At 44.8% G+C, this 23132-nt stretch overlaps 2 protein-coding genes across 4 annotated transcripts in view; one reads left to right on the forward strand and one right to left on the reverse strand.

The window, feature by feature from the left end:
* Positions 1-319: 319 nt before the first annotated feature.
* Positions 320-7537, forward strand: myl1 (myosin, light chain 1, alkali; skeletal, fast). The gene is made up of 6 exons (XM_056425439.1): positions 320-508; positions 1335-1362; positions 4384-4527; positions 6162-6335; positions 6450-6527; positions 6892-7537. Exons 1-6 carry the CDS (start codon positions 383-385, stop codon positions 6918-6920), a joined length of 579 nt encoding a protein of 192 aa, XP_056281414.1. The 5' UTR covers positions 320-382; the 3' UTR covers positions 6921-7537.
* A 44-nt stretch (positions 7538-7581) lies between these two features.
* map2 (microtubule-associated protein 2) overlaps positions 7582-23132 on the reverse strand; it is a 37859-nt gene continuing 22308 nt past the window's right edge. For all 3 annotated transcript variants that reach the window (XM_056425429.1, XM_056425420.1, XM_056425432.1), the window contains 5 exons: positions 22671-22727; positions 22050-22351; positions 10865-10946; positions 9792-9904; positions 7582-9334 (listed from right to left, as the gene is read on the reverse strand). In XM_056425429.1, the coding sequence (XP_056281404.1) occupies positions 9113-9334; positions 9792-9904; positions 10865-10946; positions 22050-22351; positions 22671-22727 (776 nt within the window). In that variant the 3' untranslated portion in view covers positions 7582-9112. The remainder of the gene's footprint in view (positions 9335-9791; positions 9905-10864; positions 10947-22049; positions 22352-22670; positions 22728-23132) is intronic.

Consider the following 23132-nt stretch of genomic DNA (forward strand, 5'->3'; position numbering starts at 1 on the left):
GTGTTATTTATCCCATCAGATTACAGAGGTGGAATTGGGCTTTGTATTCGTCTTTTAACGTCGTAAAAGTGGAACTGTTGACCTGTGGTCCGCAGAAAATCTGACATCCCCAGGGAACCGTTCACACCCTCCCCAGTGTTTTCGCTTTTGATTATAGATATGCGGCGTAAACAAACAGGTCCTGGCCGCAGCCCTCTTCTCCATGTTTAGAGAGGACCCACACCCCCTCCAGCGCCATCCAATCCTTACGCAGGGACAACGTTGGCGGGGGTCAAGAGAAAAAATAGCCTGATATATATATCGGCCCCGGAGGTGATGCCTTGCTCCGAGTCCACTCCACTCTGTGCGATACACTCCTAGTGTTGTCATCCGATCAGCTGAAATGGCACCCAAGAAGGACGTTAAGGCTCCCGCCAAGAAGGCCGAACCTGCACCGGCACCGGCACCGGCACCAGAGCCAGCCCCCGCTCCCGCCGCAGCTCCCGTCATCGACCTGTCCGCCGTCAAGGTACAATGAGCGTGAATGCATGTCGCCTTCTGCGGCATGGAGACAGCATGATGGCTGCTCCGGGAGAGCTGGGATAAGACTTTTACGAGAGTTGCATGACAAAAGTAGTCCAACTTCAGTGGTTCCCAGAAGGGTTCTTGAGGGGGGGAGGGCCCCAGACAAACCAAGATGTGTTTTATTTATATTTAATACATTTGAAATAGGGACATAACCGAGGTATGTGATCATAGGTGTCAATGTAAATGTACAGTGCAAATGCAACTTAATTGAACATCATATCCTCGTAAAGGATTGCTGGTTGTGGTTCTAATCTAAATTGAACTGGGGTTGTGGGTTTAATGCACGTCCATTATCACCGTAGCAGTGGCCAGGTGACAAAAAACATCGCAACCAGAATGAACCCATTTCTGTATGAGGAGATGCTCAGTTAAGAGTGAGTACGTGAGAGTAGCAGCCGGTTTAAAGGACTTCAGATGAATGAGGCGAAGGACTGGAACCATGGACAGCTCACCATGATGTAGACCACGCCCCCTCCCCCCACGCCCCTCCCAGCTCTTGGGATTGGACTAACAGATTGGGTGACGTCCATGCAGGGTGACACCAAATGTGGACATGTTAATGGGGCTAAAGATGGACCTCCACCGATCGGATGCCACCATGTGAAGTTCATTTTGGCAAAGAGACTAGTTTAATCCCTCTGTAGACCTGATCAATTAGTCTTTATTGGTTGTGAATGCCTGCGGTTGTGTTGTCGATCCGATGGCATGTCAAAACTCTTGCATTCGTATGTGTTGTACAAATATGGCTGCTTTGTGTTGGTCTCTAGGTGGAATTCAGTCCAGACCAGATTGATGGTAAGTACACCACGTTGTACCCGTGCTACCATGTGACACAACAAACAGCTCTGAAAACTCAACTTCCTTCCCTTATCGTTCTCTTGGCCAGCCGTCTGGACAATTAGACACGCCATAATAGATCCATTCACATTAGAAAGTCAAACAATGGAGATAAAGATGTGTTCTTGTTTGTCATTTCTTGGTTGAAACAGATACAAACTCAAACGGATATATGACAAAGAAAGCATCCCCAATATGGGGTCCTTTAAACAAAACCATAGTTTCTCGGCTGAATGCTCAGTTTTTTGCAAACAATGGTGCATAAAAAGTAATGTATTGTGCATCCAGTGCGAAACTTGTGACGGTATTGTCACCATCAAGAGAGGATAAAAGAAAAGCAGTAAATTAGCTGGGTTCAAGTAAAAAAAATAAAAATCAGACATAACATATTAACCACAGCCCGACACCACAGAGTGTTTTATTTAATGTTTGAAAAGGAAAAACCCTACGAGCTATTGGTCCCTTGCAACCCCGGACCGGGCACCACCTGACCACACCTGTCGTCTGATCGGCTGCTTGTAACACTCGAGTCAGCATTCTTTTACTCAGCTCGCCCACAGAGAGCCTTGCCTTTAAAAGGAGGGGGCTCATATTCTCAGCTATGTTTGTCAATTCCAAGGTGGTCTTTTAAAAGAGCCAATAGCGCTGCAGAGAGAGAGAGCGAGAGAGAGAGAGAGAGGAGACAGCTGTGATAGAAATAGTAAGTGATGACAGAGTTGGGCTTGAGTCGGTCCATAATTCAACAATCTATAGAGACATATTGCCCCTGTTATAAGTTGTCCTTATATCTTTCCCTTGTTAGTTTGTGGAGAAGCTGCCTCCTCCAGGTGTACAACAGCCACAGCTAACTGGGTGACACGCAACCACTGGGTCCTATTGTGGGAAAACAATAGAACATGCTGAGATTGATATTCATTGTAAAACAGAACACATACATTTATTCTAAATAAAGTCTTTGGCTGGAGCTGCAAAGAGTGTTTTACCTGAAAGGATGTTAATAATTACAGGTCCAGTATGTAGCATTTAGGGGGATCTTTCGACAAAAATGGAATATAATTAGGGCTGTGAAACGATTAAAATTTTTAATCGGGTTAATCACAGGTTTCTGTGGATTAATCATGATTAATCACATATTACCGATATTCTCGGTATATTTTGTGAGAACATAGAGATTTATGACAAAAGACGGATATATACATGTATACATTCTTCTATACAATGGTGCTGCAACTCAGCAGTTATTTAGCAGTTTTCTTCCATATGGAACATTAATACATCTTCATCCTAAACAGAATGTTTAACCCTCCTGTTGCCTTTCGGGTCAATTTGACCCCATTCAATGTTTAATGTCGGTGTTCTTTGGGGTCAATTTGACCCCAGGCTGTTTTTCACTGTGTCAAACTTATAAGAAATATCAACTTTTTTATATATTTAATGGGCTATTTAGGTAGTCAACAAACAAACATAAAGTACCTCACACTTAAACTTGGGAAGCAATATTAATTCTAATAATTTTCTGTAGGTTTTAATTGCTGGGGTCAAATTGACCCCGAGGGTAAAATATGTTAGTAAATGTAAAGGAGGGTTAACCTCTTCCACTCCACTGAGGACGCCGGCGTCCTTAAGCCCCTCCCCTTCCCTTTAAACGGCTCGCTCACGCAGACCACGTCAATAAACATGGGCATGTTTGGTATCCCAGCATTCAACATATCCTCATCTTTGCAAAGAACATATACATTTTCTTTTATTTCGTCATAATTTTTCACAAGAGGAGCCCTAACACACAATGTCTAAAGTCGCGATCAATGCAGCAAGTCGGGTCTTGCAACATTTCGACGGAGAAAACATACAGAATACACTTTCTAAGTAGATGTATTAGCGGAGGTATTAGCGGAAGTACTAGCGGAAATTAGCAAAGAGCTAGCGGAATCAGAAAAAGTAAAAAGTTTTTTGGTGCGCTGTGTCTTCCCTGACAGTAACGTGTTGAAGCCAGGAGACCGCGCTGTCTTTGCCCGGGCCATGAACACGGTGATTTGCTCCGTTTTTGTTTGACTACATTTTATGAGTAACAGTTAGGGGGGTGCTAGTGACTTTTCATGCGCGAAGACCGGCATCTGAACTCTGCGGCAACCGCGATCGACATATTGAGCACCCCTGCATTAAAACATTGGTGCAAGTGACTTTTTTTCGTCCCGATGTGCGCACACACGCCGGCATCCGGCGAGACGGGGATCGGAGTCGTGTTAACGTGACACGTAGAGACAGAATGACATGCTGCTGGTTCGAGACGACCAACAACAGACGGATTGGAAAGCTCATTCTGCGCATGCGTTAAATGCGTTAAAAAAAAAAACGAAGTTAAACCTGTAATTTAATTAACTGAGTTAACGCGTTATTTTTCACAGCACTAAATATAATATAATAATAATAATGGTATTTGCGACCGTCACAAGACTCTAATAAGCCCCTCTAATCATGTCACTGATTGGAGGGGCTGCCTGCCTGTCTTCCTACCTGCATGCACATATTCTGTGTACTCATTTCTCATTGGTATAGTCTTCCACAAGCTGCCAGCTGTACACATGTGAGTGCTATCGATAGCCATGTTTGTTGTTTAGGTTCAATCTGATCGTTTTGGGGGAGTGGCTTCTGAGGGAGGACTGATCAATGTTGGCGCCTCAGCGACTTTCTTGCTACATTTAGAGACTTTTAGATCTTCTGCATCTTGCTACTTTCATTGGAAAGGAGTTTGCAACACTGATATGGTTTTTTTTAGTTGGATAGTCCTTTAAACAAATTGTAGATAGCATACTCTAGATTACCTTTCAATGTAAAATGCTACTGAATAGCAATATTTTTTTTTAAATAAATGATACCGTGCAAAATGACGACGTCACAAGATGACCTCACAAACAGAACTCAGTTGGTGACTCCTGGATTCATGAAGGCGATCGTATCCTCTTCTCCTTCGCTCTGCAGACTACAGGGAGGCCTTCGGTCTGTTCGACAGGGTGGGCGACAGCAAGGTGGCTTACAACCAGGTCGCTGACATCATGCGCGCTCTGGGACAGAACCCCACCAACAAGGAGGTCAACAGACTGCTGGGAATGCCGAACGCTGAGGGTGAGAGATATTCACAGTATTTGTTCTAGCACTGAATTAGTTGAATTGATTTGCGTCTTTATGTTCGGGTTTTATGGATACTTGTTTTGTTTAAATTGGCTACAAATAATTCCTTAAAAAATTTAATTCCTCAATAATTCAGTTATTCTTTGGACTGAAAGGCTACTGCAGACTACTAGACATGATAATGATAATATATAGTTTGTAAAGTGTGTTGTATGGCATCAGTGTCCTGGCTAGTAATGACGAGCAGCTCTTTCAAGTAAACATTATTACAGTACATGGTTTATGGTATAGTAGCTCACAGGGTAAATGTATCTGAGGTGATGTTTAGAGTGTGTGCACTAACCACTTTTAGTTTTTTATTCATCTCTGATGTTCATGGTGGTGGCACAGTTTTGTGATGAAACTTTAAAGTGGGTATGTATTAAGAGGAAGACATTATCAGGCGCACATCTTATGGCTGGAATCAGTGAATTAAAATGTCTTTTTATAGTTAGAGAATGAACACATGGACCAGATCTGCCACAACAATGCTTCAGAAATGAAGCAATGACAGAAGTCGCAAAATCTCCACCTTCAAATCACTTGTATATTTATATAGAGTAAATACTCTGGTGCGGGATATCCTCCTTGTGCTGTTAGCCAATGGTTTAGCCGATGTTCAAAATGTTCACCTTGCTGAATGCACTGTGTCCTCATATTAAGTAATAATGATACAACTTATAATAATAATACATTTTATATGTAAAGTGCATCTAGACCCATAGTGCCAGTACACCACTATGAGTTATACTATGCAATGCAACTTTATTGCTGAGTATAGTTCCACATCCTCTCCCGGTATGTTTAGAGACGTCAGACATGCAACAAAGTTAATTCTTTCAACCCTTGAAGTTCAGTGCAACAACGCCTCTCTTCCATTGAGATGTTGGTCTGGTGTTGCACCGTGAGTCAGGTTTTTAATCACGCATTTTGCTTGATAATATCATAAATAAGCAGAGCATTGTTCTTCTCCCGTGTGCCTTTGATCTGGTCTCAGCAGACAGATGGGTGTAAATCTCCATAACCTTTAAACCAAAATAGCACCGTGATGCTCAATCATGACTGACAGAATAAGTGCTCTACCTCCCTCTGCAATGTGGCACAGACACAAATACACATTAGCATTATAGGGGAGAAATACAGAAACATACAAAACATATATCCTTGCAAACTAAACGCCTGTCGAGAAGTATCACCTGTCTTAGAAAGGGACAGATATACACTACCGTTCAAAAGTTTGGGGTCACCCAGACAATTTCGTGTTTTCCATGAAAACTCACACTTTTATTTATCAAATAAATTGCAAAATGAATAGAAAATATAATAAAAATAATGATAATAATGATTTCATTAAAAACCACAGAGAATAATCATTTACCACATTAACAATGTATAGAGTGTATTTCTGATTACTTTAGTGTTATCTTCATTGTGCCAAACAGTGCTTTTCTAAGTGACTCCACACTTTTAAAATTTTAGTGTAGATATAATTGATGCTGAACATGTGTTGACATGTTTCGTCAACCTGCCTGGCTTGTTCACCTCTGAGTGTAACTGACATGGTGATATTTCTCTCCTCGTTCATGCAGACATGATCGCCAAGAGACTCGAGTTCGAGGGTTTCCTGCCCATGCTCCAGACCATCATCAACAGCCCAAACAAGGCGGGATACGATGACTACGTTGAGGGTCTGCGCGTCTTTGACAAGGAGGGCAACGGCACAGTGATGGGTGCTGAGCTGCGCATTGTTCTGTCAACACTGGGTGAGTCAGGCCAAGGACACTGCTGTGTCACTCTGTATACTGTGTGTGTGTGTGCAAGTGTGTGTGTCCCTGTTCGTGCTAATAATACTGGTTGTGCTCTGCTGCCCCATACAGGAGAGAAGATGTGTGAGGCTGAGATTGACGCTCTCCTGGCAGGACAGGAGGACGAGAACGGCTGTATCAACTACGAGGGTGAGCCTCAACTTGATGACCACCGTTTTCTGCTCTGGCTCTGGAGAGAGCTTCCCAATATTTGAAAAAAATAACCATAAGATAAGGAAATATGCTGCAGAGCTGTAACATCTTTAACAAGTGGACATGTGTTCCTAAGCTGAGATCCTTTCAATACATACCCAGACTTTGATATTCTATAAAAGTGCATAAACAGTGTTTTGTATGGTGCATGAACCAGACATGGTGTTGGGTGTGGTCAGTAGATGTTGTTTATAGCAGTGCTCATTTCAAACAAATCCTTTAACTTCATTTATTGGATGATGTACTTATCCTTCTCTTTGCTCATTCCTTTCCTCTGTGCTGCTCTGGTCCTCAACTGCAGCCTTCGTCAAGCACATCATGTCTGTGTAAGGACCCCTGCCACTGCGGTGGTGAGCATCGTGTATGTGCAGACCCCATGGCGTCGCGACATCCACTCGCTGTTTCCTGTGTCACCTGAGGAAGCAGGGGAATAAAGGACAATGAACCCTTCTTTTGTTTTTTTCTTTTGTCCAACTGGTGCTTTTTCCACCTCCTTCTCGTCCTCTTCGGCGAGCCGTCCTGATTTCCCTACGAGATTTCCTAATCTTCACACAAGTCACCGTGTCTCATTGGGGATTTCTATCATCACTGGTTCTCTAGTGGCGCAGTGGGATAATGCTGACCCCCCTCACTCCCCCCTTTGCAATCTGACCGTCTCTCTTTCTGCAAGTGAAGTGACCCACGTAATGAAGCCACTCCTGACCCAACCCATCCCGAGGTCTTAACTTCTTGTATCCTCTGCCACAATACACTTTTCACAAATTCCCATTTTATTTCCAAATGACTGATTTATTTGATGCAAATTCTTTGTATAATTACTTCAGGCACATGAATGTTGAAAGGAATAGTTTGACATATCTTGAACTATGCGGACAATGACTATCGATTAGAGAGATCTTCTCATCCGACTCTCAACAAGAAGGCAAATAAAGGAATTTCCAAAAATGTGTAACAGTATGTCTTGTGATCTTAATAGAAAACAGCACGCCAGTTTCACTTTTTGTCGTTTTTATTGTCATTAATTAATGTAACTGGTGTCATATCAACAAGAGAAAACTGCGTACATCTACTTGACCTTTTAAATACAATTACAGTTGCTGGGGGTGGAGCAGGAGGTGGGAAGGGGGCACAGAGATGGGGTATGCAGAAAAAACACAGAAGCAAACAAACAATCGCAGGTGGGGGCAGTAGTTGGGCGGGAGGCAGGATGTACAACAAATGGTGTCTGAAAAAGAAACTAGATCACCCAAACACTTTTTTTCCGAACAGCTGTTACAAGATCCGAGTTCCCTCGGCCGTTTTGTTTTACGTCTTGAATTGTCTTTTTAAATGTATTTTTGCGAAATATCTTTTTTGCCACTTTTATCTCCCACATATTGCAACAAAACATCCAGATACGGTAGCATATGTTGTAAAACGGCATGGGATCGCCACCAAACGCACAGACACATTTCAGAGTAGCTGCTGCGTCTTCTGCTAAGTCTCAGGTTGCATTCGTAGCGTCATCCGCCGCGGTGCGACGTCAGCCTGTGAGCGGAGGAACGTCTGTACTGTCCATCGACGCGAGTTCAATGTCTGCCGCTGCAGAGACGAGACACTTCTAGCTGGATGTTGGTGGAATTTGCTCCAGCGTTTATTATCGTTCTGATGTTTCAACAGGCGCCTACATTGAACTGCTCCGCAGTGTGATGCTCTTCAACAGGACTGAGATGCTTCCCTTCAGCTGTCTGACAGTCACCAAGCATTACACTGTAAACAACTAAGAACTACAAAACATGAACTTGTTTAATCTTTATCCAATAATTGAGGAAATAACATACTAAAATCATTTTTTTTTAAGATTACAAAATAGCCTCTTAATATTAGAATCGATACATGCTCGTCATAACATGACCTAGTTCTTGCAGTAATGCAATTTTACATGTAATTGTATAGCCATATTGTCGCTTCCTTTTAAAATGTTTTTAGGACATGTAGATTTATACATGTTTCTATATATATTTGTTGAATATATTATATATTGGATGACAAAAATGACTTGCAGTAAGGATGCTTGGCTTGTTAGGGGGGTTGGCGTCCATGCACGTTTACTGAGCAAGAACAACACGTGCTGCATGGTGTGCTAGCCACATTACTTCTTACTTGATGTAGAAAAAAGGTTGTAGCTTCTTCAAAACACGGATCCAGGACCAGTTAAGCCAATACCTAGTCCAGAACTGTGTATGTGCCACTAAATCTAGAACCAGTGCTCAGACTGAACTATTCTACTGTTTGCAACATCATTGAAAAAGAGAGGCCAACAGAATCAATCAAAAAATAGCAGATTTTTGGAAAATCAAGAAGTACAGTAGCTCCTAATACGAGTCTCTACTTAATGTTGAGTGATGGGTCTTGAAGTGGAGATGTTTAGAGGCTGTGGTTAAGCTGAGGTTGGCCTCAGGTGGCAGGAGTGGGCAGAAAAGTTTGAGGGATCATGGTGAGGATGTCCAGGGGTGCAGAGCAGAGATCCAGAGAACCAGTGTTCACAAACCCTGCTTGGCCAGAGCTGCAGTCACATCCTCAGCCAGGGTTGCTAACTGCGGGGACTCCAGCACGTTGAGACTGCCGGAGGAGGACAGGTTGCTGTCCCGGTGGCGCTGGGGGGACACCAAGCTGGACAGGCCTGGCGACTGGACAATAGTCTCAGCTCCGGGGTCTACCCGTGGCTTGGAGTGGTCACGAATCATCTGCTTGTGGCTCTCAATCTATCAGAGGCAGGTGGTGTGACGAAGGATGTGAATGGGGAAGAAGAAGTGCATTATTTTCATATCATATCAAATTCAAATCATTTTGTGCATTGTATCTGAGTGGGTTCGGCTTTAGAACAACTGCAAATAGAACCACTCTTAAATGTTGAACTTAAGATACGCCTTTTCAACTTTACTCAGAGGATGTTGCTCTTAATCCTGTGTTGACTTCAAACAAAAAACTGAATAGTTGATGAATCTGAATACTTGGATTCACCTCTCCATTACTTATGAACAGTGATGAATACCTTTACTGATAAAGTACGACACGTTTGGCTTTTGTTGCCAACCGTGTCGTACTATAATATATACATATATTTAAATATTACAATGTTACACAATAGTATATATACATATACTAGTCAAACAATCTCTCAAAAACGTGTGTCCTGTGAATCATGGAAGTGACACTCACCGTGACACAGCTTCCCCCAGGAGTGTTCTGGGCATTATCCAGGGAACCCACCTTGGCTTGGGCTTTGTCTTTGAAGTCCAACTTCACAGTCTCTATACGCACGTTACCGCCCCCTGGGGAGGAGAAAAGGAAGTGTAAAAACGGTTTACGTTACAAACTCAGGTTTACGTGGAGGTAGCAACTGACTTATGGTGAAAGACAAGTCGGAAAGTTGGAAAAGTTTGCTTTGTGCCAAACCCCGGCGCGTTAAACATGATATTGTACTGGAAGAGCATCATGCGCATCAGGATCTCAGTGAATAAAGTTAAAGAACGGACAGACTGAGAGGGACCAGAAGATGGTGCTGCAGGACCTCAAGCAGTCACACACAGAGAGAGAGAGATAGAGATAGAGAGAGAGAGAGATAAAGTGGGAATGCAATGCATCCCCGTCTGTTGGTGTTCTTAAATCTCTTTAGTACTTTATTAAAATGAGTCCTGCAGTGTTTTTGATCAACAGTAATGTTATTGCTTCCAACAGTAATAACTTGGAGGGTCAGTTAAGCCCCACAAATAGCTTGACTAGACGCCCCACAATATTCTGGACAGTCCCAAATTATGAGCACTTGTTCCAAATCCCAAATTGTGTCAACCTAAGTTTTGATTTGTTATAAAAACCTAAAAACCATGAAACACTGATTCCAGATGCGATGAGCGGCTGAGGACAGAAACATCAGTCAGAGAGCACCCAGTGTGTGTTCTTCTTTCACAGTCAGTGATGACCCTCTCCAGGAGTGACCCAATCCAGTTCATCAACAAGTCTTACGCATCCTGCTCTGCGCTCTCACAGGTCACAAACACACAGAACACAAGTCCAACATATAATCTGTGGGACTATTTACATTTACATCTGTGCCTGGACACGTCACATGGAGACTTCGATCTGATTCAGGGCCTTTTGCATTCACACATTTTGACCAGGAGATTGCACAAAGCAACCTTCTGTCACAAGCGTGCTTCGCTGATCTTTCTTCCGCCATCGTCACCCGCATGTCGCCTCTCGGCTCCACCGGAGAACTGCAGGCTGATTGTTACCTGGCCGGTGATGGATGTTGTCCAGAGAGCCACACTTGGAGGTCACGTGGCTCAGATCAATCTTCTTGTTCTGTATCATCACCTGGAAGAAGCAAAGTCAGGAAAAGAGAAGGTCAGAGCGTACAGGACACAATGAGCTAATGAACTCCCACTGAGCTCAAATCCTGCTAACAAAGAAGATCCAAACAGTATCTTCCCCTTTCTCAATTACAGAGAGGGGTGGAGTATGTCTGATCTGCAGCTGCTGTTTGAGGAAAATGATTATCAACTGGGAATTAAAGGCTGCAGTCCGACACATTGATATCTAATTGCATGCAATTATGAGGAGATACGGCGTGACGGCCGAAGAGGAGAATACCAGTGACTGTTAAACTTAAAAGGACTGTCTTGTTGTGCTTCTGGTAGTGCAGACTTGCTCGTGTCTGTTAAAATACCCAAACCAAGATAAATACAATCAATGTGCTGGAACTGTGTCTCGAGCACATTCTGAAAACCTGTCAAAAAAACCACCATGCCAGTGATGTAGACAGGACGGGAGGAATGCACAGGTGAAAGCAGCCAGAGAGGAGGGGAGGAGACGCTGTGATGTGAAACACCTTTGGGAGCTCAGGAGGAAGCCAGGGAGAGACGCGTCAGGGTTGAACCGATGAGACAGCAAGCGGAGCTCGAGGCTCTAGTCTAGACAGCACAGTGAGCGGGGAGAGGCACTGCCCACCCCGAGATGACCCACTGGGCAGTGTTGCCAGGTCCGCGGTTTTCCCGCGGAATTGGGCTACTTTTGAAGTGTTGCCGCGGGTTGAATTTGTCGTCCGCTGGTTCGGGTAGACCTATTTTGCATGCAAATTACATGAATATCTTTAAATAAAAATCCATATTTTAAATGAAATAATGTATTTATACCCAAATCCTACCAAACTGACTCCAGATCAGCACGTACACACATGGACATGGGACACGCCCACATACACACACGCACCTAACGGTGCGAAAGCCTAAAGACAAAGCAACAGGTTAGTTTGTCCGTCAGTGAATTGGTCTACACGTTCACAGAGCTATATTTTATTTATGATAATATACTGTATCTAATTACACAAGGCCATTTTAGGACCTAGGTGAAATAACTGTTTTGGGAAAACTGCTTTTAATGCTGGCATACTAAACATTTGGTGTTACTGTGTAGATATTACAATACATTTGGCAATGATAGCAATGCTGTTGGACTTTAAAAGCAGTGTATATGGTTTGGCACGGGCATATTTTGAGTTCTGATATTGGGCTGGTTTTTGGGCTGGTTTTGTCACACAGACCTGGCAACCCTGCCACTGGGGCACGCCTGTGGCCAGAAATCACTTTGCCAAGGTGCCCGTTTATATGTTGATGTTATTGATACGTCTCCTGAAACTCATGAATTGGTGTTCCTTTTTATTTTGCTTTCTTTCTGCGCCTGAGAGGAAAGACAACGAACGGGAACAGTGGGACGATGATGAGCAGCGCGGGGCACGAGCCACGCGGCAGACCACAAGCAGCGAGTGCGCGAGGCGCAACCGGCCTGTTCACCAGCCGGCTCCGCCCCTTTCACGTGCACGCCACTGGCAAAGATACGCAGCGTGAGCCGGAAGACGGAGGTGAGATGTGCTCCGTGTCAGCGAGGGTCGACTTCACGCTGCCGGTTGCCTCGTCCCTCCGGCGAACAGAGCTTTATGAAATCTATGAACTGTGTGGTTGAACTCTTTGTGATAGCTATGGTCATAGTCACGTTATTTGACAGAGAAAAACACAACATTCAATTTTGCATGAACAATAAGAAAAACTATCTGAGTATTAGTTTTCATACTACAAGTTGTCGGGACTACAGAGTCCACTCAGGCGTATCAAGAGTACAGACCTACATTGTAAAACATGAATATTTGCTCAAAGTTCACCATTCAGAGTGTGATTCAAGATTCAAGATGATTCAAGATGTTTTATTTGTCACATACACACACAGGGTGTGCAGTGAAATGAAAGTGGCAATGCTCAGCAGGAATGTGCAAGGGCAACAAGTACACACTATTTACAATAAAAAACAACACAATATTTACAGTAAGTGTGTGTGTGTGTGTGTGTGTGTGTGTGTGTGTGTGTGCCTAAGAGGGGCAGTTGTGTGGGTCTATGTGGGGGTCCTGGTGAGGTCGGAGTTCACAATCCTGATGGCCTGAGGAAAGAAACTCCGTCTCAGTCTCTCTGTTCTTGCAGCGTGACTACGGAGGCGCCTGCCTGACCGCAGCAGCTGAAACAGTCTGTTGTTGGGGTGGTGAGGATCCTTCATGATCCTGCCGGCTCTGGTTCTGCACCTCCTGGTGTACAAGTCCTGCAGGGTGGGGAGTGTAGTTCCAATAGTGCGCTCAGCCGAACGCACTACTCTCTGCAGAGCCTTCCTGTCCTGAGCGGAGCAGTTGCCAAACCAGGCTGTGATGCTTCCTGTCAGGACGCTCTCTACAGCTCCAGAGTAGAAGGACTGAAGGATCCTCTGGGAAACTTTAAATTTCCTCAGCTGCCTGAGGTGGTAGAGGCGCTGCCTTGCCTTTCTCACCAGAGTGTCTGTGTTTGTTGACCATGTCAGATCCTCGGTGATGTGGACTCCCAGGTATTTATACCCGCTCACCCTCTCCACAGTAGTCCCGTTAATCCCCAGTGGTGAGTACGTCCTCTGTTGTTGTGCCCTCCTAAAGTCCACAATCAGCTCCTTAGTTTTGGTGACATTCATGATGAGGCTGTTGTCCTGGCACCAGAGTGACAGATCAGCAACTTCCTCCAGGTAGGCCTTCTCGACGTTGTCGGAGATCAGGCCCACCACCACTGTGTCATCCGCAAACTTGATGATGGTGTTGGAGCTGAACCTGGCCACACAGTCATGTGTGTACAGGGAGTACAGTAGGGGCTGAGGACGCAACCCTGGGGGGATCCTGTGTTCAGGGTGAGGGATTTGGAGGTGTGTCTGCCCACCCTGACCACCTGTGGCCTGGCGGTCAGGAAGTCCAGGATCCAAGCACACAGGGGTGTTCAGTCCCAGCTCAATCAGCTTGCCGGCCAGTCTGGAGGGGACTATGGTGTTGAAAGCTGAACTATAATCAATGAACAGCAGTCTCACATAGCCCCCTCTGGCTGTCCAGATGAGAGAGTGTGGTGTGCAGTACCTGGGAGACAGCATCATCCGTGGATCTGTTTGGGCGATAAGCAAACTGCAGCGGGTCCATGGAGGAAGGGAGGAAGGCGCAGATGTAGTCCTTTATCAGCCTCTCAAAGCATTTCATGACCACCGAGGTGAGGGCCACCGGTCGGTAGTCATTCATACATGCTGGAGAAGCATTCTTGGGCACAGGGACAATAGTGGATCTCTTGAAGCAGGCGGGACCACGGACTCAGCCAGGAGAGGTTGAATATTGTGGTGAACACTGGAGCTAGCTGGATAGCACAGGTCTCCAGTACACGCCCAGATATGCCACCTGGACCTGCAGCTTTCCTGGTGTTCACCTCAACAGAGCCCTCCTCACACTGTGCTCGGTCACAGAGAGTGTGTGTTCATCCCCAGCGGTAGAACTCACCTCGGCTACGCTAACGGTGTTGTTGTTAGCCGGCGAGCTAGCGCTGTTGTTGCTAGCCTCAAACCGTGCATAAAATGAGTTCAGGTCGTCCGCTAGGGATGCGTCGGCACTCACCATTGCGCGGGTCTGCTCTGGTAGTTTGTAATAGTCCGTAGCCCCTGCCATAGGCGCCTGGTGTCGCGCTGCTCCATCTGTGATTCCACTCTGTCTCGGTACCTCCTTTTGGCTTCCTTCACCGCCCTCCTCAGTCCATAGACCGCTGCCTTGTACTCGTCCATGTTGCCGGATACAAGACCGGAGTTATAGGCAGCAGTACGGGCGTTCACAGCTTCACGGATGGATCTATCAACCCACGGCTTTTGGTTAGGAAAGACCCTAACTCTTACCGTGGGGACGATGGTGTCCGTTAAGCGTTGCTATGAGGCTCATTGCTACTTCCGAAAACTCGCTGACGTCACTGGAACTGGATTGGATCATGTCCCAGTCGACAATACTCAGAGCGTCCTGTAGCTCAGCCTCTGATTGGTCAGACCACCGCATTCGTTCCTCGTCACTACCGCTTCCGCGATCCTTTGTTTATACTCCGGAAGCAGAAAAATGGCGGCATGGTCTGATTTCCCTAACGGAGGGAGAGAGACAGCCTTGTAGCCTCTCTTGAATGGCGTATAGCAGTGGTCCAACGTTCTTTCCCCTCTGGTAGCACACGTAATGTGCTGGTGAAAGTTCGGCATGACTTTTTTTAGGTTTGCCTTGTTAAAGTCCCAGCCACCACCACAGCCGCGTCGGGATACTTGTTCTGATGCCGACATAACACATCGTGTAGGTCCGATAGTGCTACGTCGGTGTCCGCTTGTGGTGGAATGTAGACGGCTGTGGTGATGACCGAGCTGAACTCCCGGGGAAGGTAGAATGGACGGCATGAGATCGTCAGATGTTCCAGGTTCGGCGAGCAGGAACGAGAAAGAGTCTTAATGTTCTTGGGGTCGCACCACATGTTGTTCGTCATGAAGCAGACCCCTCCACCCTTAGATTTTCCAGACTCTTCCGTTCTGTCTGCACGGAAAACAGAGAAGGACTCGGTTGGGCATATGACTCTATCCGGCACCAGCGGGGTCAGCCAAGTTTCCGTCAGACAAAAGATGTTACAATCCCGCATGTCCCGTTGGAATCTGATCCTTGCCCTAAAATCATCCATCTTATTTTCCAGAGACTGGACGTTAGCAAGAAGGATGCTGGGCAAAGGTGGACGGTGGGCTTGAACTCTCAGTCTGTTCCGAATTCCGCTCCGTTTCCCTCGATGTTTTCGTCGTCCCCCCGTAGTAGCGGCTCCACTGTTGTTGTTGCGGTTCGCTCGTACAATCTCCGCCGGCCACGCTGGATCGATGGAAAAAGTGGACAAAAACCCTTGTTTTGCGCAAAAGTTTATGTCCAAAAGTGTGCTGCGGTCGTATGTTGTTAGTGCCGATGTGTTTGTGGCAAAGAAAATATTAAAAATAAACACAAAAACTAAAAGAGCGCACAATCTCCGCGGAGCTGCCGCGACGGCGACTGGACACAGCCGCGCCATCCAGGAGGAGGAGGAGGAGGTGGTGGTGACATATATTTTATTACCATACCAAATCCACATACCATGACCCTATCACTGCGTTGTGTTCGTGGCCGGTAACAATCATGGTCAATCACGTTGGTCTTTTCATGCACTTCAATGTGAGAGGAGCAGATCAATCTCCCAACTTGATATATGAACATTACATTTGTATCTGCCACTCACCCTTGATAGTTAACTCTCTGAAAACAGCACGATGCCGTTCCATCTCCAACATTGTTCTATTTATAAAGCTGAGGGGATCCACGAACGTGATACCACTCATCCATAAAGCCTGGGTCCTAAGCCTTCTCTTGGTACTTGTCTGTCACAGTTTAGCTCCACGCCTTCCTTTTTGTAATAGTTGTTTTCATCCTGTCACACCATCTCGTCAATCCAACTCCCCTCGCCTGCCTCTGATCACTCCCTCGTTAGTCCCTCATTCCCTTCACCTGGTCCTCACGCCCTTCTCACCTGCCTCTGATCACTCCCTCGTTAGTCCCTCATTCCCTTCACCTGGTCCTCACGCCCTTCTCACCTGCCTCTGATCACTCCCTCGTTAGTCCCTCATTCCCTTCACCTGGTCCTCACGCCCTTCTCACCTGCAGCCCATCCCCTCATTAGTCCCTCACTATTTAGCTCCCTCACTTCCACTTGTCCTCTGCCAGATTGTCTTGTGTTTTCGTGCCAAGTTCTCCAGCGTTATTAGAGTATATTCCTGACCTGTCTGTTCTGACCTCTGATTCTCTGCCCTGCCCCTTTTTGGACTTGTTTGCTTCTTCGACTGATCTCCCGGTTTTGACCCAGCCTGTTTCCAACCAAAGACAGTATTCTTTGTTACTCCTGTTTGAGTCGTGCTTTTGGGTCCACTCTAATAGCGCCGTGACATTGTCTAGTTCATTTGGAAACGGAAATTCAATGGAAATGTCTCCAACAGTTTCTTAACAACCATGCATTTGCTGTGTCCTACTATGTTGTTTATCTCAGTCACAGGTTAACCTCGCTTGTAGTTGAACATGTAAAGCCACCGGCATCACTTTCATTTTCTCAGCGCACCAGAAGAAGCCAAGTGCATTTCCTCAAGTGCTGCATTTAAGAACAGTTTTGAGTATTTCTATTGTATGCTACTTTAAACCTCAGCTCCTATTTCTCTGTGTTCCCAGTCGCCCAGAGGCACATAATAAGATGTATGATGAGATTATCATGTATTGGTATTATCAACCTAAAAAAAACATACCCACTGCTTTGCTGTTTTAGACGAGAGATGTTGAGTCACCTTCTATGCATTTAGATCATCTACTTTCTGACTAATGTACAATAAAACATGTATAGAAGGTGTTAGTGTGATTTTTTAACGCCTCCCCAATCATCGTAAATATAGGTAGAATGCTACGACAGTCCTATTTGTTATCAAATGCTGGAGGAGGAGACAATCAGCTTGTACTATCTAGTGAGTGACTTAACAATAAACTATAAAACGAGGTGGAAAAGGAAGCACAAAACAACACTGTAAAAACACAAACAACACAACAGAGAAATGACACTGACATGAACGCCAAGACAAGACTCATGTTTCCACCTCCGGCCGAGTAGCCCCTTCTGTCCAAGGACCCACACCTGGACTGAACATGGCTATAGTCCAGTTTAACATTGGGGATGAGAACCTACAGGGGCGGAGGTGAGGAACAACGCTTTCTGGCATGGCACTTTTATTTAAAATGTCTCTCGAATAGCTTGTATCCTCCCACTGTTAAGAGCGTATGTCCTGGACATCTGTGTTTGTTTGGCTGTAATGTAGGCAGTAGTGTTTGACCTGTTGGTTCACCTGTTGTCCCCTGGGTGAACGGCATGGATACAATGACTCGAGGCTAACAGACAAGATAGACACATAACGCGACTCCGCATCAGCTTTGACTCCTGGTGTCAGCCGGTGACTCTTCAAGAGGATCGTCTTTACTCTCGGCCCACCTCGAGAAATCCACATTGGGGCCTTTTAAAACATCTTTTTGTTTTTCCCTGCAACGATTGGTGTCTTCTAGTTGCAGCCAAAAGTAGTTAGTGTGCCTTTCAGCCACTAAGGGATTTGTAGGTCATACATAGTGTAATGGAGTTTTGACAGACTCTACTCAATGCTACATTAATGCAGTGAAATCTTGAAGCCATTAGATTAGGATGATACAATATGAGTGTGCTGTTATGGCTCTCTTAAAACTGCAGGGAGAGAAAGCCGGAGTGAGATGCAGATACAGCAGAGTTGGTACAATACATAACACTAACGATAAATACATGTTACCCAGAAGCACAGTAAAAGCATTGGGAACATGCATATTTAATGCATTGTTTTGAAAAAAGCACTAAATAATTCTAAAGGAAGGTGGAGGAAAGACCACGAATAGACCAAAACAATACTTTAAAATGCTTTGAAATACTGTGATACGCAGTATACAGACATTTGATATACAACCAAATGTATAGAATGAGAGATATAGCTCTAGAATCTAGTATAAAGGACCTTGTTTTCTACTTGACAACATGAGAAAACAAAAGAAGGTTCAATTCTGAACAAGGGGGTGACAGGAAAAGAGTTTGTTGTTGTTTCCCATTCATTACCCAATGAGCACAATGTGTGCTGCTGCTGCTGCTGCTGCCTCCCTTGAGAAGCCACGTGGTTACACAAGTGAGCCCTTCTGGTCTAAATTAAGAGGACTAAGTCAGCAAAAATAAGGACGAGGAGAGGTCAAGCCAAATTTAATTTAGGTGACATCAATAATCCAGTATTTCAGAAAAGAAAGAAGCCAAGCAGTGAACACCAGAGCCACTTCTGGTCTCTGGGAACATTTCTCATGGCTGCTACAAGAGAGGGATAGCTAACTACCAAACACAAGACAATACTCGATATGTACAGTAATACACGATTACACGGGGAAGTAAACAAAGGGAAATGATGGCAGTGAGTTCTGTGGTCATATTTCCTCCTTATTTTAGCCCCCGCCAGTGAAAAGTCAATCCACAGTTGTGAGATGGGGCAGGTCGGACATGACCGTGACTTGCTCCTCGACATTTGACAGCGTATGGTTTTGGTCATCTGACCTTGAGGCCACCTTGGTGCCACACCGTTGGGGTATTTGGGGTTTTAAGGCACTGCTCTCACAGCAGGAAGGTGGCTAAAACCAGAAGCTGTCAGACCAGTTGCTATGTCTGTGTTAGCTGCTCATATGGATGCAAGTCACAATAATGCATCATAGAACACTTGCGAAGCTCAACTTTAAAAGTGACTTTGGTCAACCTACACAAAAAGTACAAAGGGAGACAAAGAATTGCATCCAAGGTTATAAGGTCCAAGGGTGGGACTAAAACGGTGGTGGAAAAACGACAAACTAAGGTACTGTGATACTAAACCATCACGATACCCATGTGCAGATTTGCACTGCGTAACAAACAGTAGCTTGTTGCACGTCACTTAATTGGACTTGGGACTAAACATATAAACTGTAGCAGGTACAAACTAGAATCTAATCATGGGCCTTTCCCTCTAAAGAAGAGGGGAAACAGTTGGTCACTACAGAAGGGTACATACATAGCCTCTACGGGGAGAGTGCTTCAGATTATCCTGGGAGCTGCATTTTGTGAGTAAGTCCAACTTCTTGTAAAAAATATGAATCTATGGAGAAATACAGATAGTATGGGCCTCTTTCATGGTGCATGGGCAGGAATGCTTGTCATAACACCACTGGGAGGAGAGACAATAGAGGATACTGATGTACAATGTAAATATAGAATGTTTCATGTCGATGAATGACATGCCCTCTGTTGCTGATTTGAGTTTTGAAAAGACAATTCAATTAAAGTCTTGAAAAACTCCAAACTTAAATCTTCTCACCAAACGTAGTGCCCAATGAGCCGGTGATACCGACAAGCTGTATTTCACACTGATTATCATTGCATTCGCATCATGGTTATTAAGTTGATAAGCAGGCCAACATACTTGGTGTATTCTTTTAAATTGACACCGTCTTCTCGACGAGAAGCTTGGGTTCGGGGGAACCTGCCCGTCCTGCCGGGACGTTGCAGCTGGTTACACGATGGACGTGTCGTGTGCCTAGCAGCCCTTTCCGTGGAGGACGTAGATGACATCTACCTATTCGGAACTATGATTACTGGATTTCTGCTGTTTGGATTTGGCGTTGCCCTGGTTTATCGGAAAATTAAGGAAACGGTGACAGCCGTTAAAAGCCCCCTAAGGCTGCCCGACGAAATTGGATCGATTTGAAATCCTATTGGGAAATGGGAGGAAAGTGGTGGAATAGTAGGTGCGCAAATTGGATGTAGCTGCTGGAAGACCAAACAATCCCAATCTTATCTGCTTTCGGCTCCCTCAACCAGAACGGGCCTTGGCCAAGGCCGTTACTGGAACAACAACTCCCCTGAAGATCGCTGAAGTGAGAACCTCTCTCATTCCCTTCCCCCTATCCACAGACACCTGTGGTTGTTGTATCCCCAGGACATTTCAAGGCTATCTCCATGGCAACGACCATCTTGCGGACTGAGAACTCTGTCTGTTGTGGCCTGGGGGAGGACGACTTACCGGGCCAATCACTCACGAACTCTACACACACACTGATATGCATTCACTACCCTCACCCCCATCCCACGCCTTCGCCTGCTTTATGCCCCCAGTGTGGTCTACTGGCGCTCTAACGGGCTGCCAGATGGCTGGCTGCCTGTCTACGCTGGTTACCCTCTGCCCCCCTACGGCTGAGCTTGACCACCCAGTCTTTGGTTTACCTCCCCTCCCCCCTTCCTCACGTTGCATGTCTTGTTTAGATGTATGTGCTTTTGTGCTGAGGTGTTTTTTCTGCTCCCACACTGTACCCCTCTAGGGGCATATTCTGGGGGTTGTTTTTTATTTTCTCCTCTCTTCCCTCGTGTTATGCTGTAATCTTCCTGGATCTGCCTGTAATTTCCCGCTTGCGGGATCAATAAAGTATACATCTATCTATCTATCTATCTAAAGAGACCCGAGGTTGAAAGGTGTGGCACTCAATAAATAATTACAAATATTTTAATTATAATCAATAAAAACATACATCAATTAAAAAAACTAAACATTTACTAATTTCACTTAATGTAAAGGTCTGCCCGTCATAATATATCAGTCATTGTTTCCTGCCTCACAATTTTTTATTAAATTACCTCCTAAATTTCAAGATGCAGGCACCTAAAAATGGCATGAAGTCTAATCAGTCTAAACAAGAACTGTGATTGGCTTTCCATCACATGACTGGTTCAAGCAACATCTGTCCAGACAGCTCTCCCTGCTGCTCTGAAAATTAAATGATACTATCTATTAATTGAAAAAGTTAACAGAATTATTCATAAGTCATTTTATTATTGTATTTTATGTTCTCTTTTCAAATGAAACAATCATTCAAGAATAGTCTCTCAAATGTATGAACTGTATTAATTAGACAGCATAAAGGCTTTTCATTATTTTAGTGGCACTCTCTTTCCCAGGCTCCATTAAACACACGGCGTCATAGTCAACAGTGCTGAGGTGTACCAGCAGGTCGTGGGTCCAGGTCACACTGTGTGCCGCTGATAGGAAACACAAAATTATTTCTGAATGTCATAAAACCCACATATGCCTTTAAACACCTTGAGTCATCTCATCAAAATAGCATAAAGCTGTTGCCTTGAGAGGCAGATTACATTTTAACTGCGTCATGCAGCTTGTGGCCAAAGAGAAGCTGTAGATTTAGTACACACAAAATGTCTTTGCATGCAGAAATCTAGGTTTATAGAAACTGAACGCGGGACTCATATCGTTTTTCATTTCAGTATGTCACAACAATTTCTCGAATAATCATCTCTGAGATCATTATGAAGACAGAGACATGTAGAAAAACAGAATGCATGCAGTGGAGATTGGAGCGTAATATTGCAGAGGTGAAAGAAATAAGCAAGCAGTTAGATAGAAGCTACGGGTTTTGGGGTAAGTGAGGAAGAAAAGCGTCACCTGTCCTCCTTTGGGCTGGTACTTGATATTCTCTATGGAGCCGATTTTGGACCTGATGTTCTTGAAGTCAGGCAGTGGCTGGCTGATGATGCGGAGCTGCTTGGGTGTGGTTGCGGGTGACTTGGGTGGGGTGCGGACCACGGCTATCTTCCTCTCCTGGGAAATCAAGCTGAGGGAGCGTGGGGTTCCAGTGGTCCTTGAGGACGACGAGTAGCTGGGTGGGGTTCCTGGGGTGACGGCTGTGGAGCCAGGGGTGCGGGGGGTGGAGTGGCCACTGCGAGCCGAACGGGAGCGCATTGATTCTGTTATTGGTGGGAAGGAAGAAAAAGGATGAAGGTTGTAGTGGAAGATGTGGAAAATCAACAATTTTGGTGATTTCAGTTTGTCAAAGGGGGAATCTGAAAGCTAGAGAGCAGCACTGCACATCTGTCTAAAGGTTGTGGATGTTGATCAATATAAAAGAGCAAATCCTTACTTTATCAAATGCTGAATTGTTGAGCTTTTTTTTGGCTTTTAGAAGTCACTTTTCAGACCAACAGATATAGAGTATTTCAAAATATTATAGCCATATATACTAGTGAATCAAGTTAAACTTAAGTGTATATGGAGCATCCCATCTACCTGTCATGCTGGTGGCCCGTCCGGTCCTATGCTCGGCCCTCATCTCTGTGCGAACCGCTACAGGAAATGTTTTCAGATCAGGAAGATGATGGGGAGGCAAGGAGGAAAGAAGGAAAAGGAGATTCAAGGGTTGCTGGATGTCCAATTCGAAACAAATTCATTTGGATCTTTTTCTATTTACCATGTTAGTTGTGTCTAGAACACGTTGACTTATAGTTACATAGAAATGGTGAAATGGGACTGTACAAATAATACAGCTTGTATCTCATTAAATGCTAAACAACTAATAGATAAACAGAGGATAGGCAGGACAATGGGGAGGACTCGAGTTTTCTTGAGCTTAATTCAAGAAATCAATTATCAACATTCATCTAGTTTTTGCTATCTTAAGAATAGATTTCATTTGTTGAGCCTCATGCTGCAGGCTGATGAGATTCATGTTGAATTGCTCTCAGACCACTG

This window comes from Pseudoliparis swirei, chromosome 2 (genome assembly GCF_029220125.1).
Source record: "Pseudoliparis swirei isolate HS2019 ecotype Mariana Trench chromosome 2, NWPU_hadal_v1, whole genome shotgun sequence".
Taxonomy (NCBI): Eukaryota; Metazoa; Chordata; class Actinopteri; order Perciformes; family Liparidae; genus Pseudoliparis; species Pseudoliparis swirei.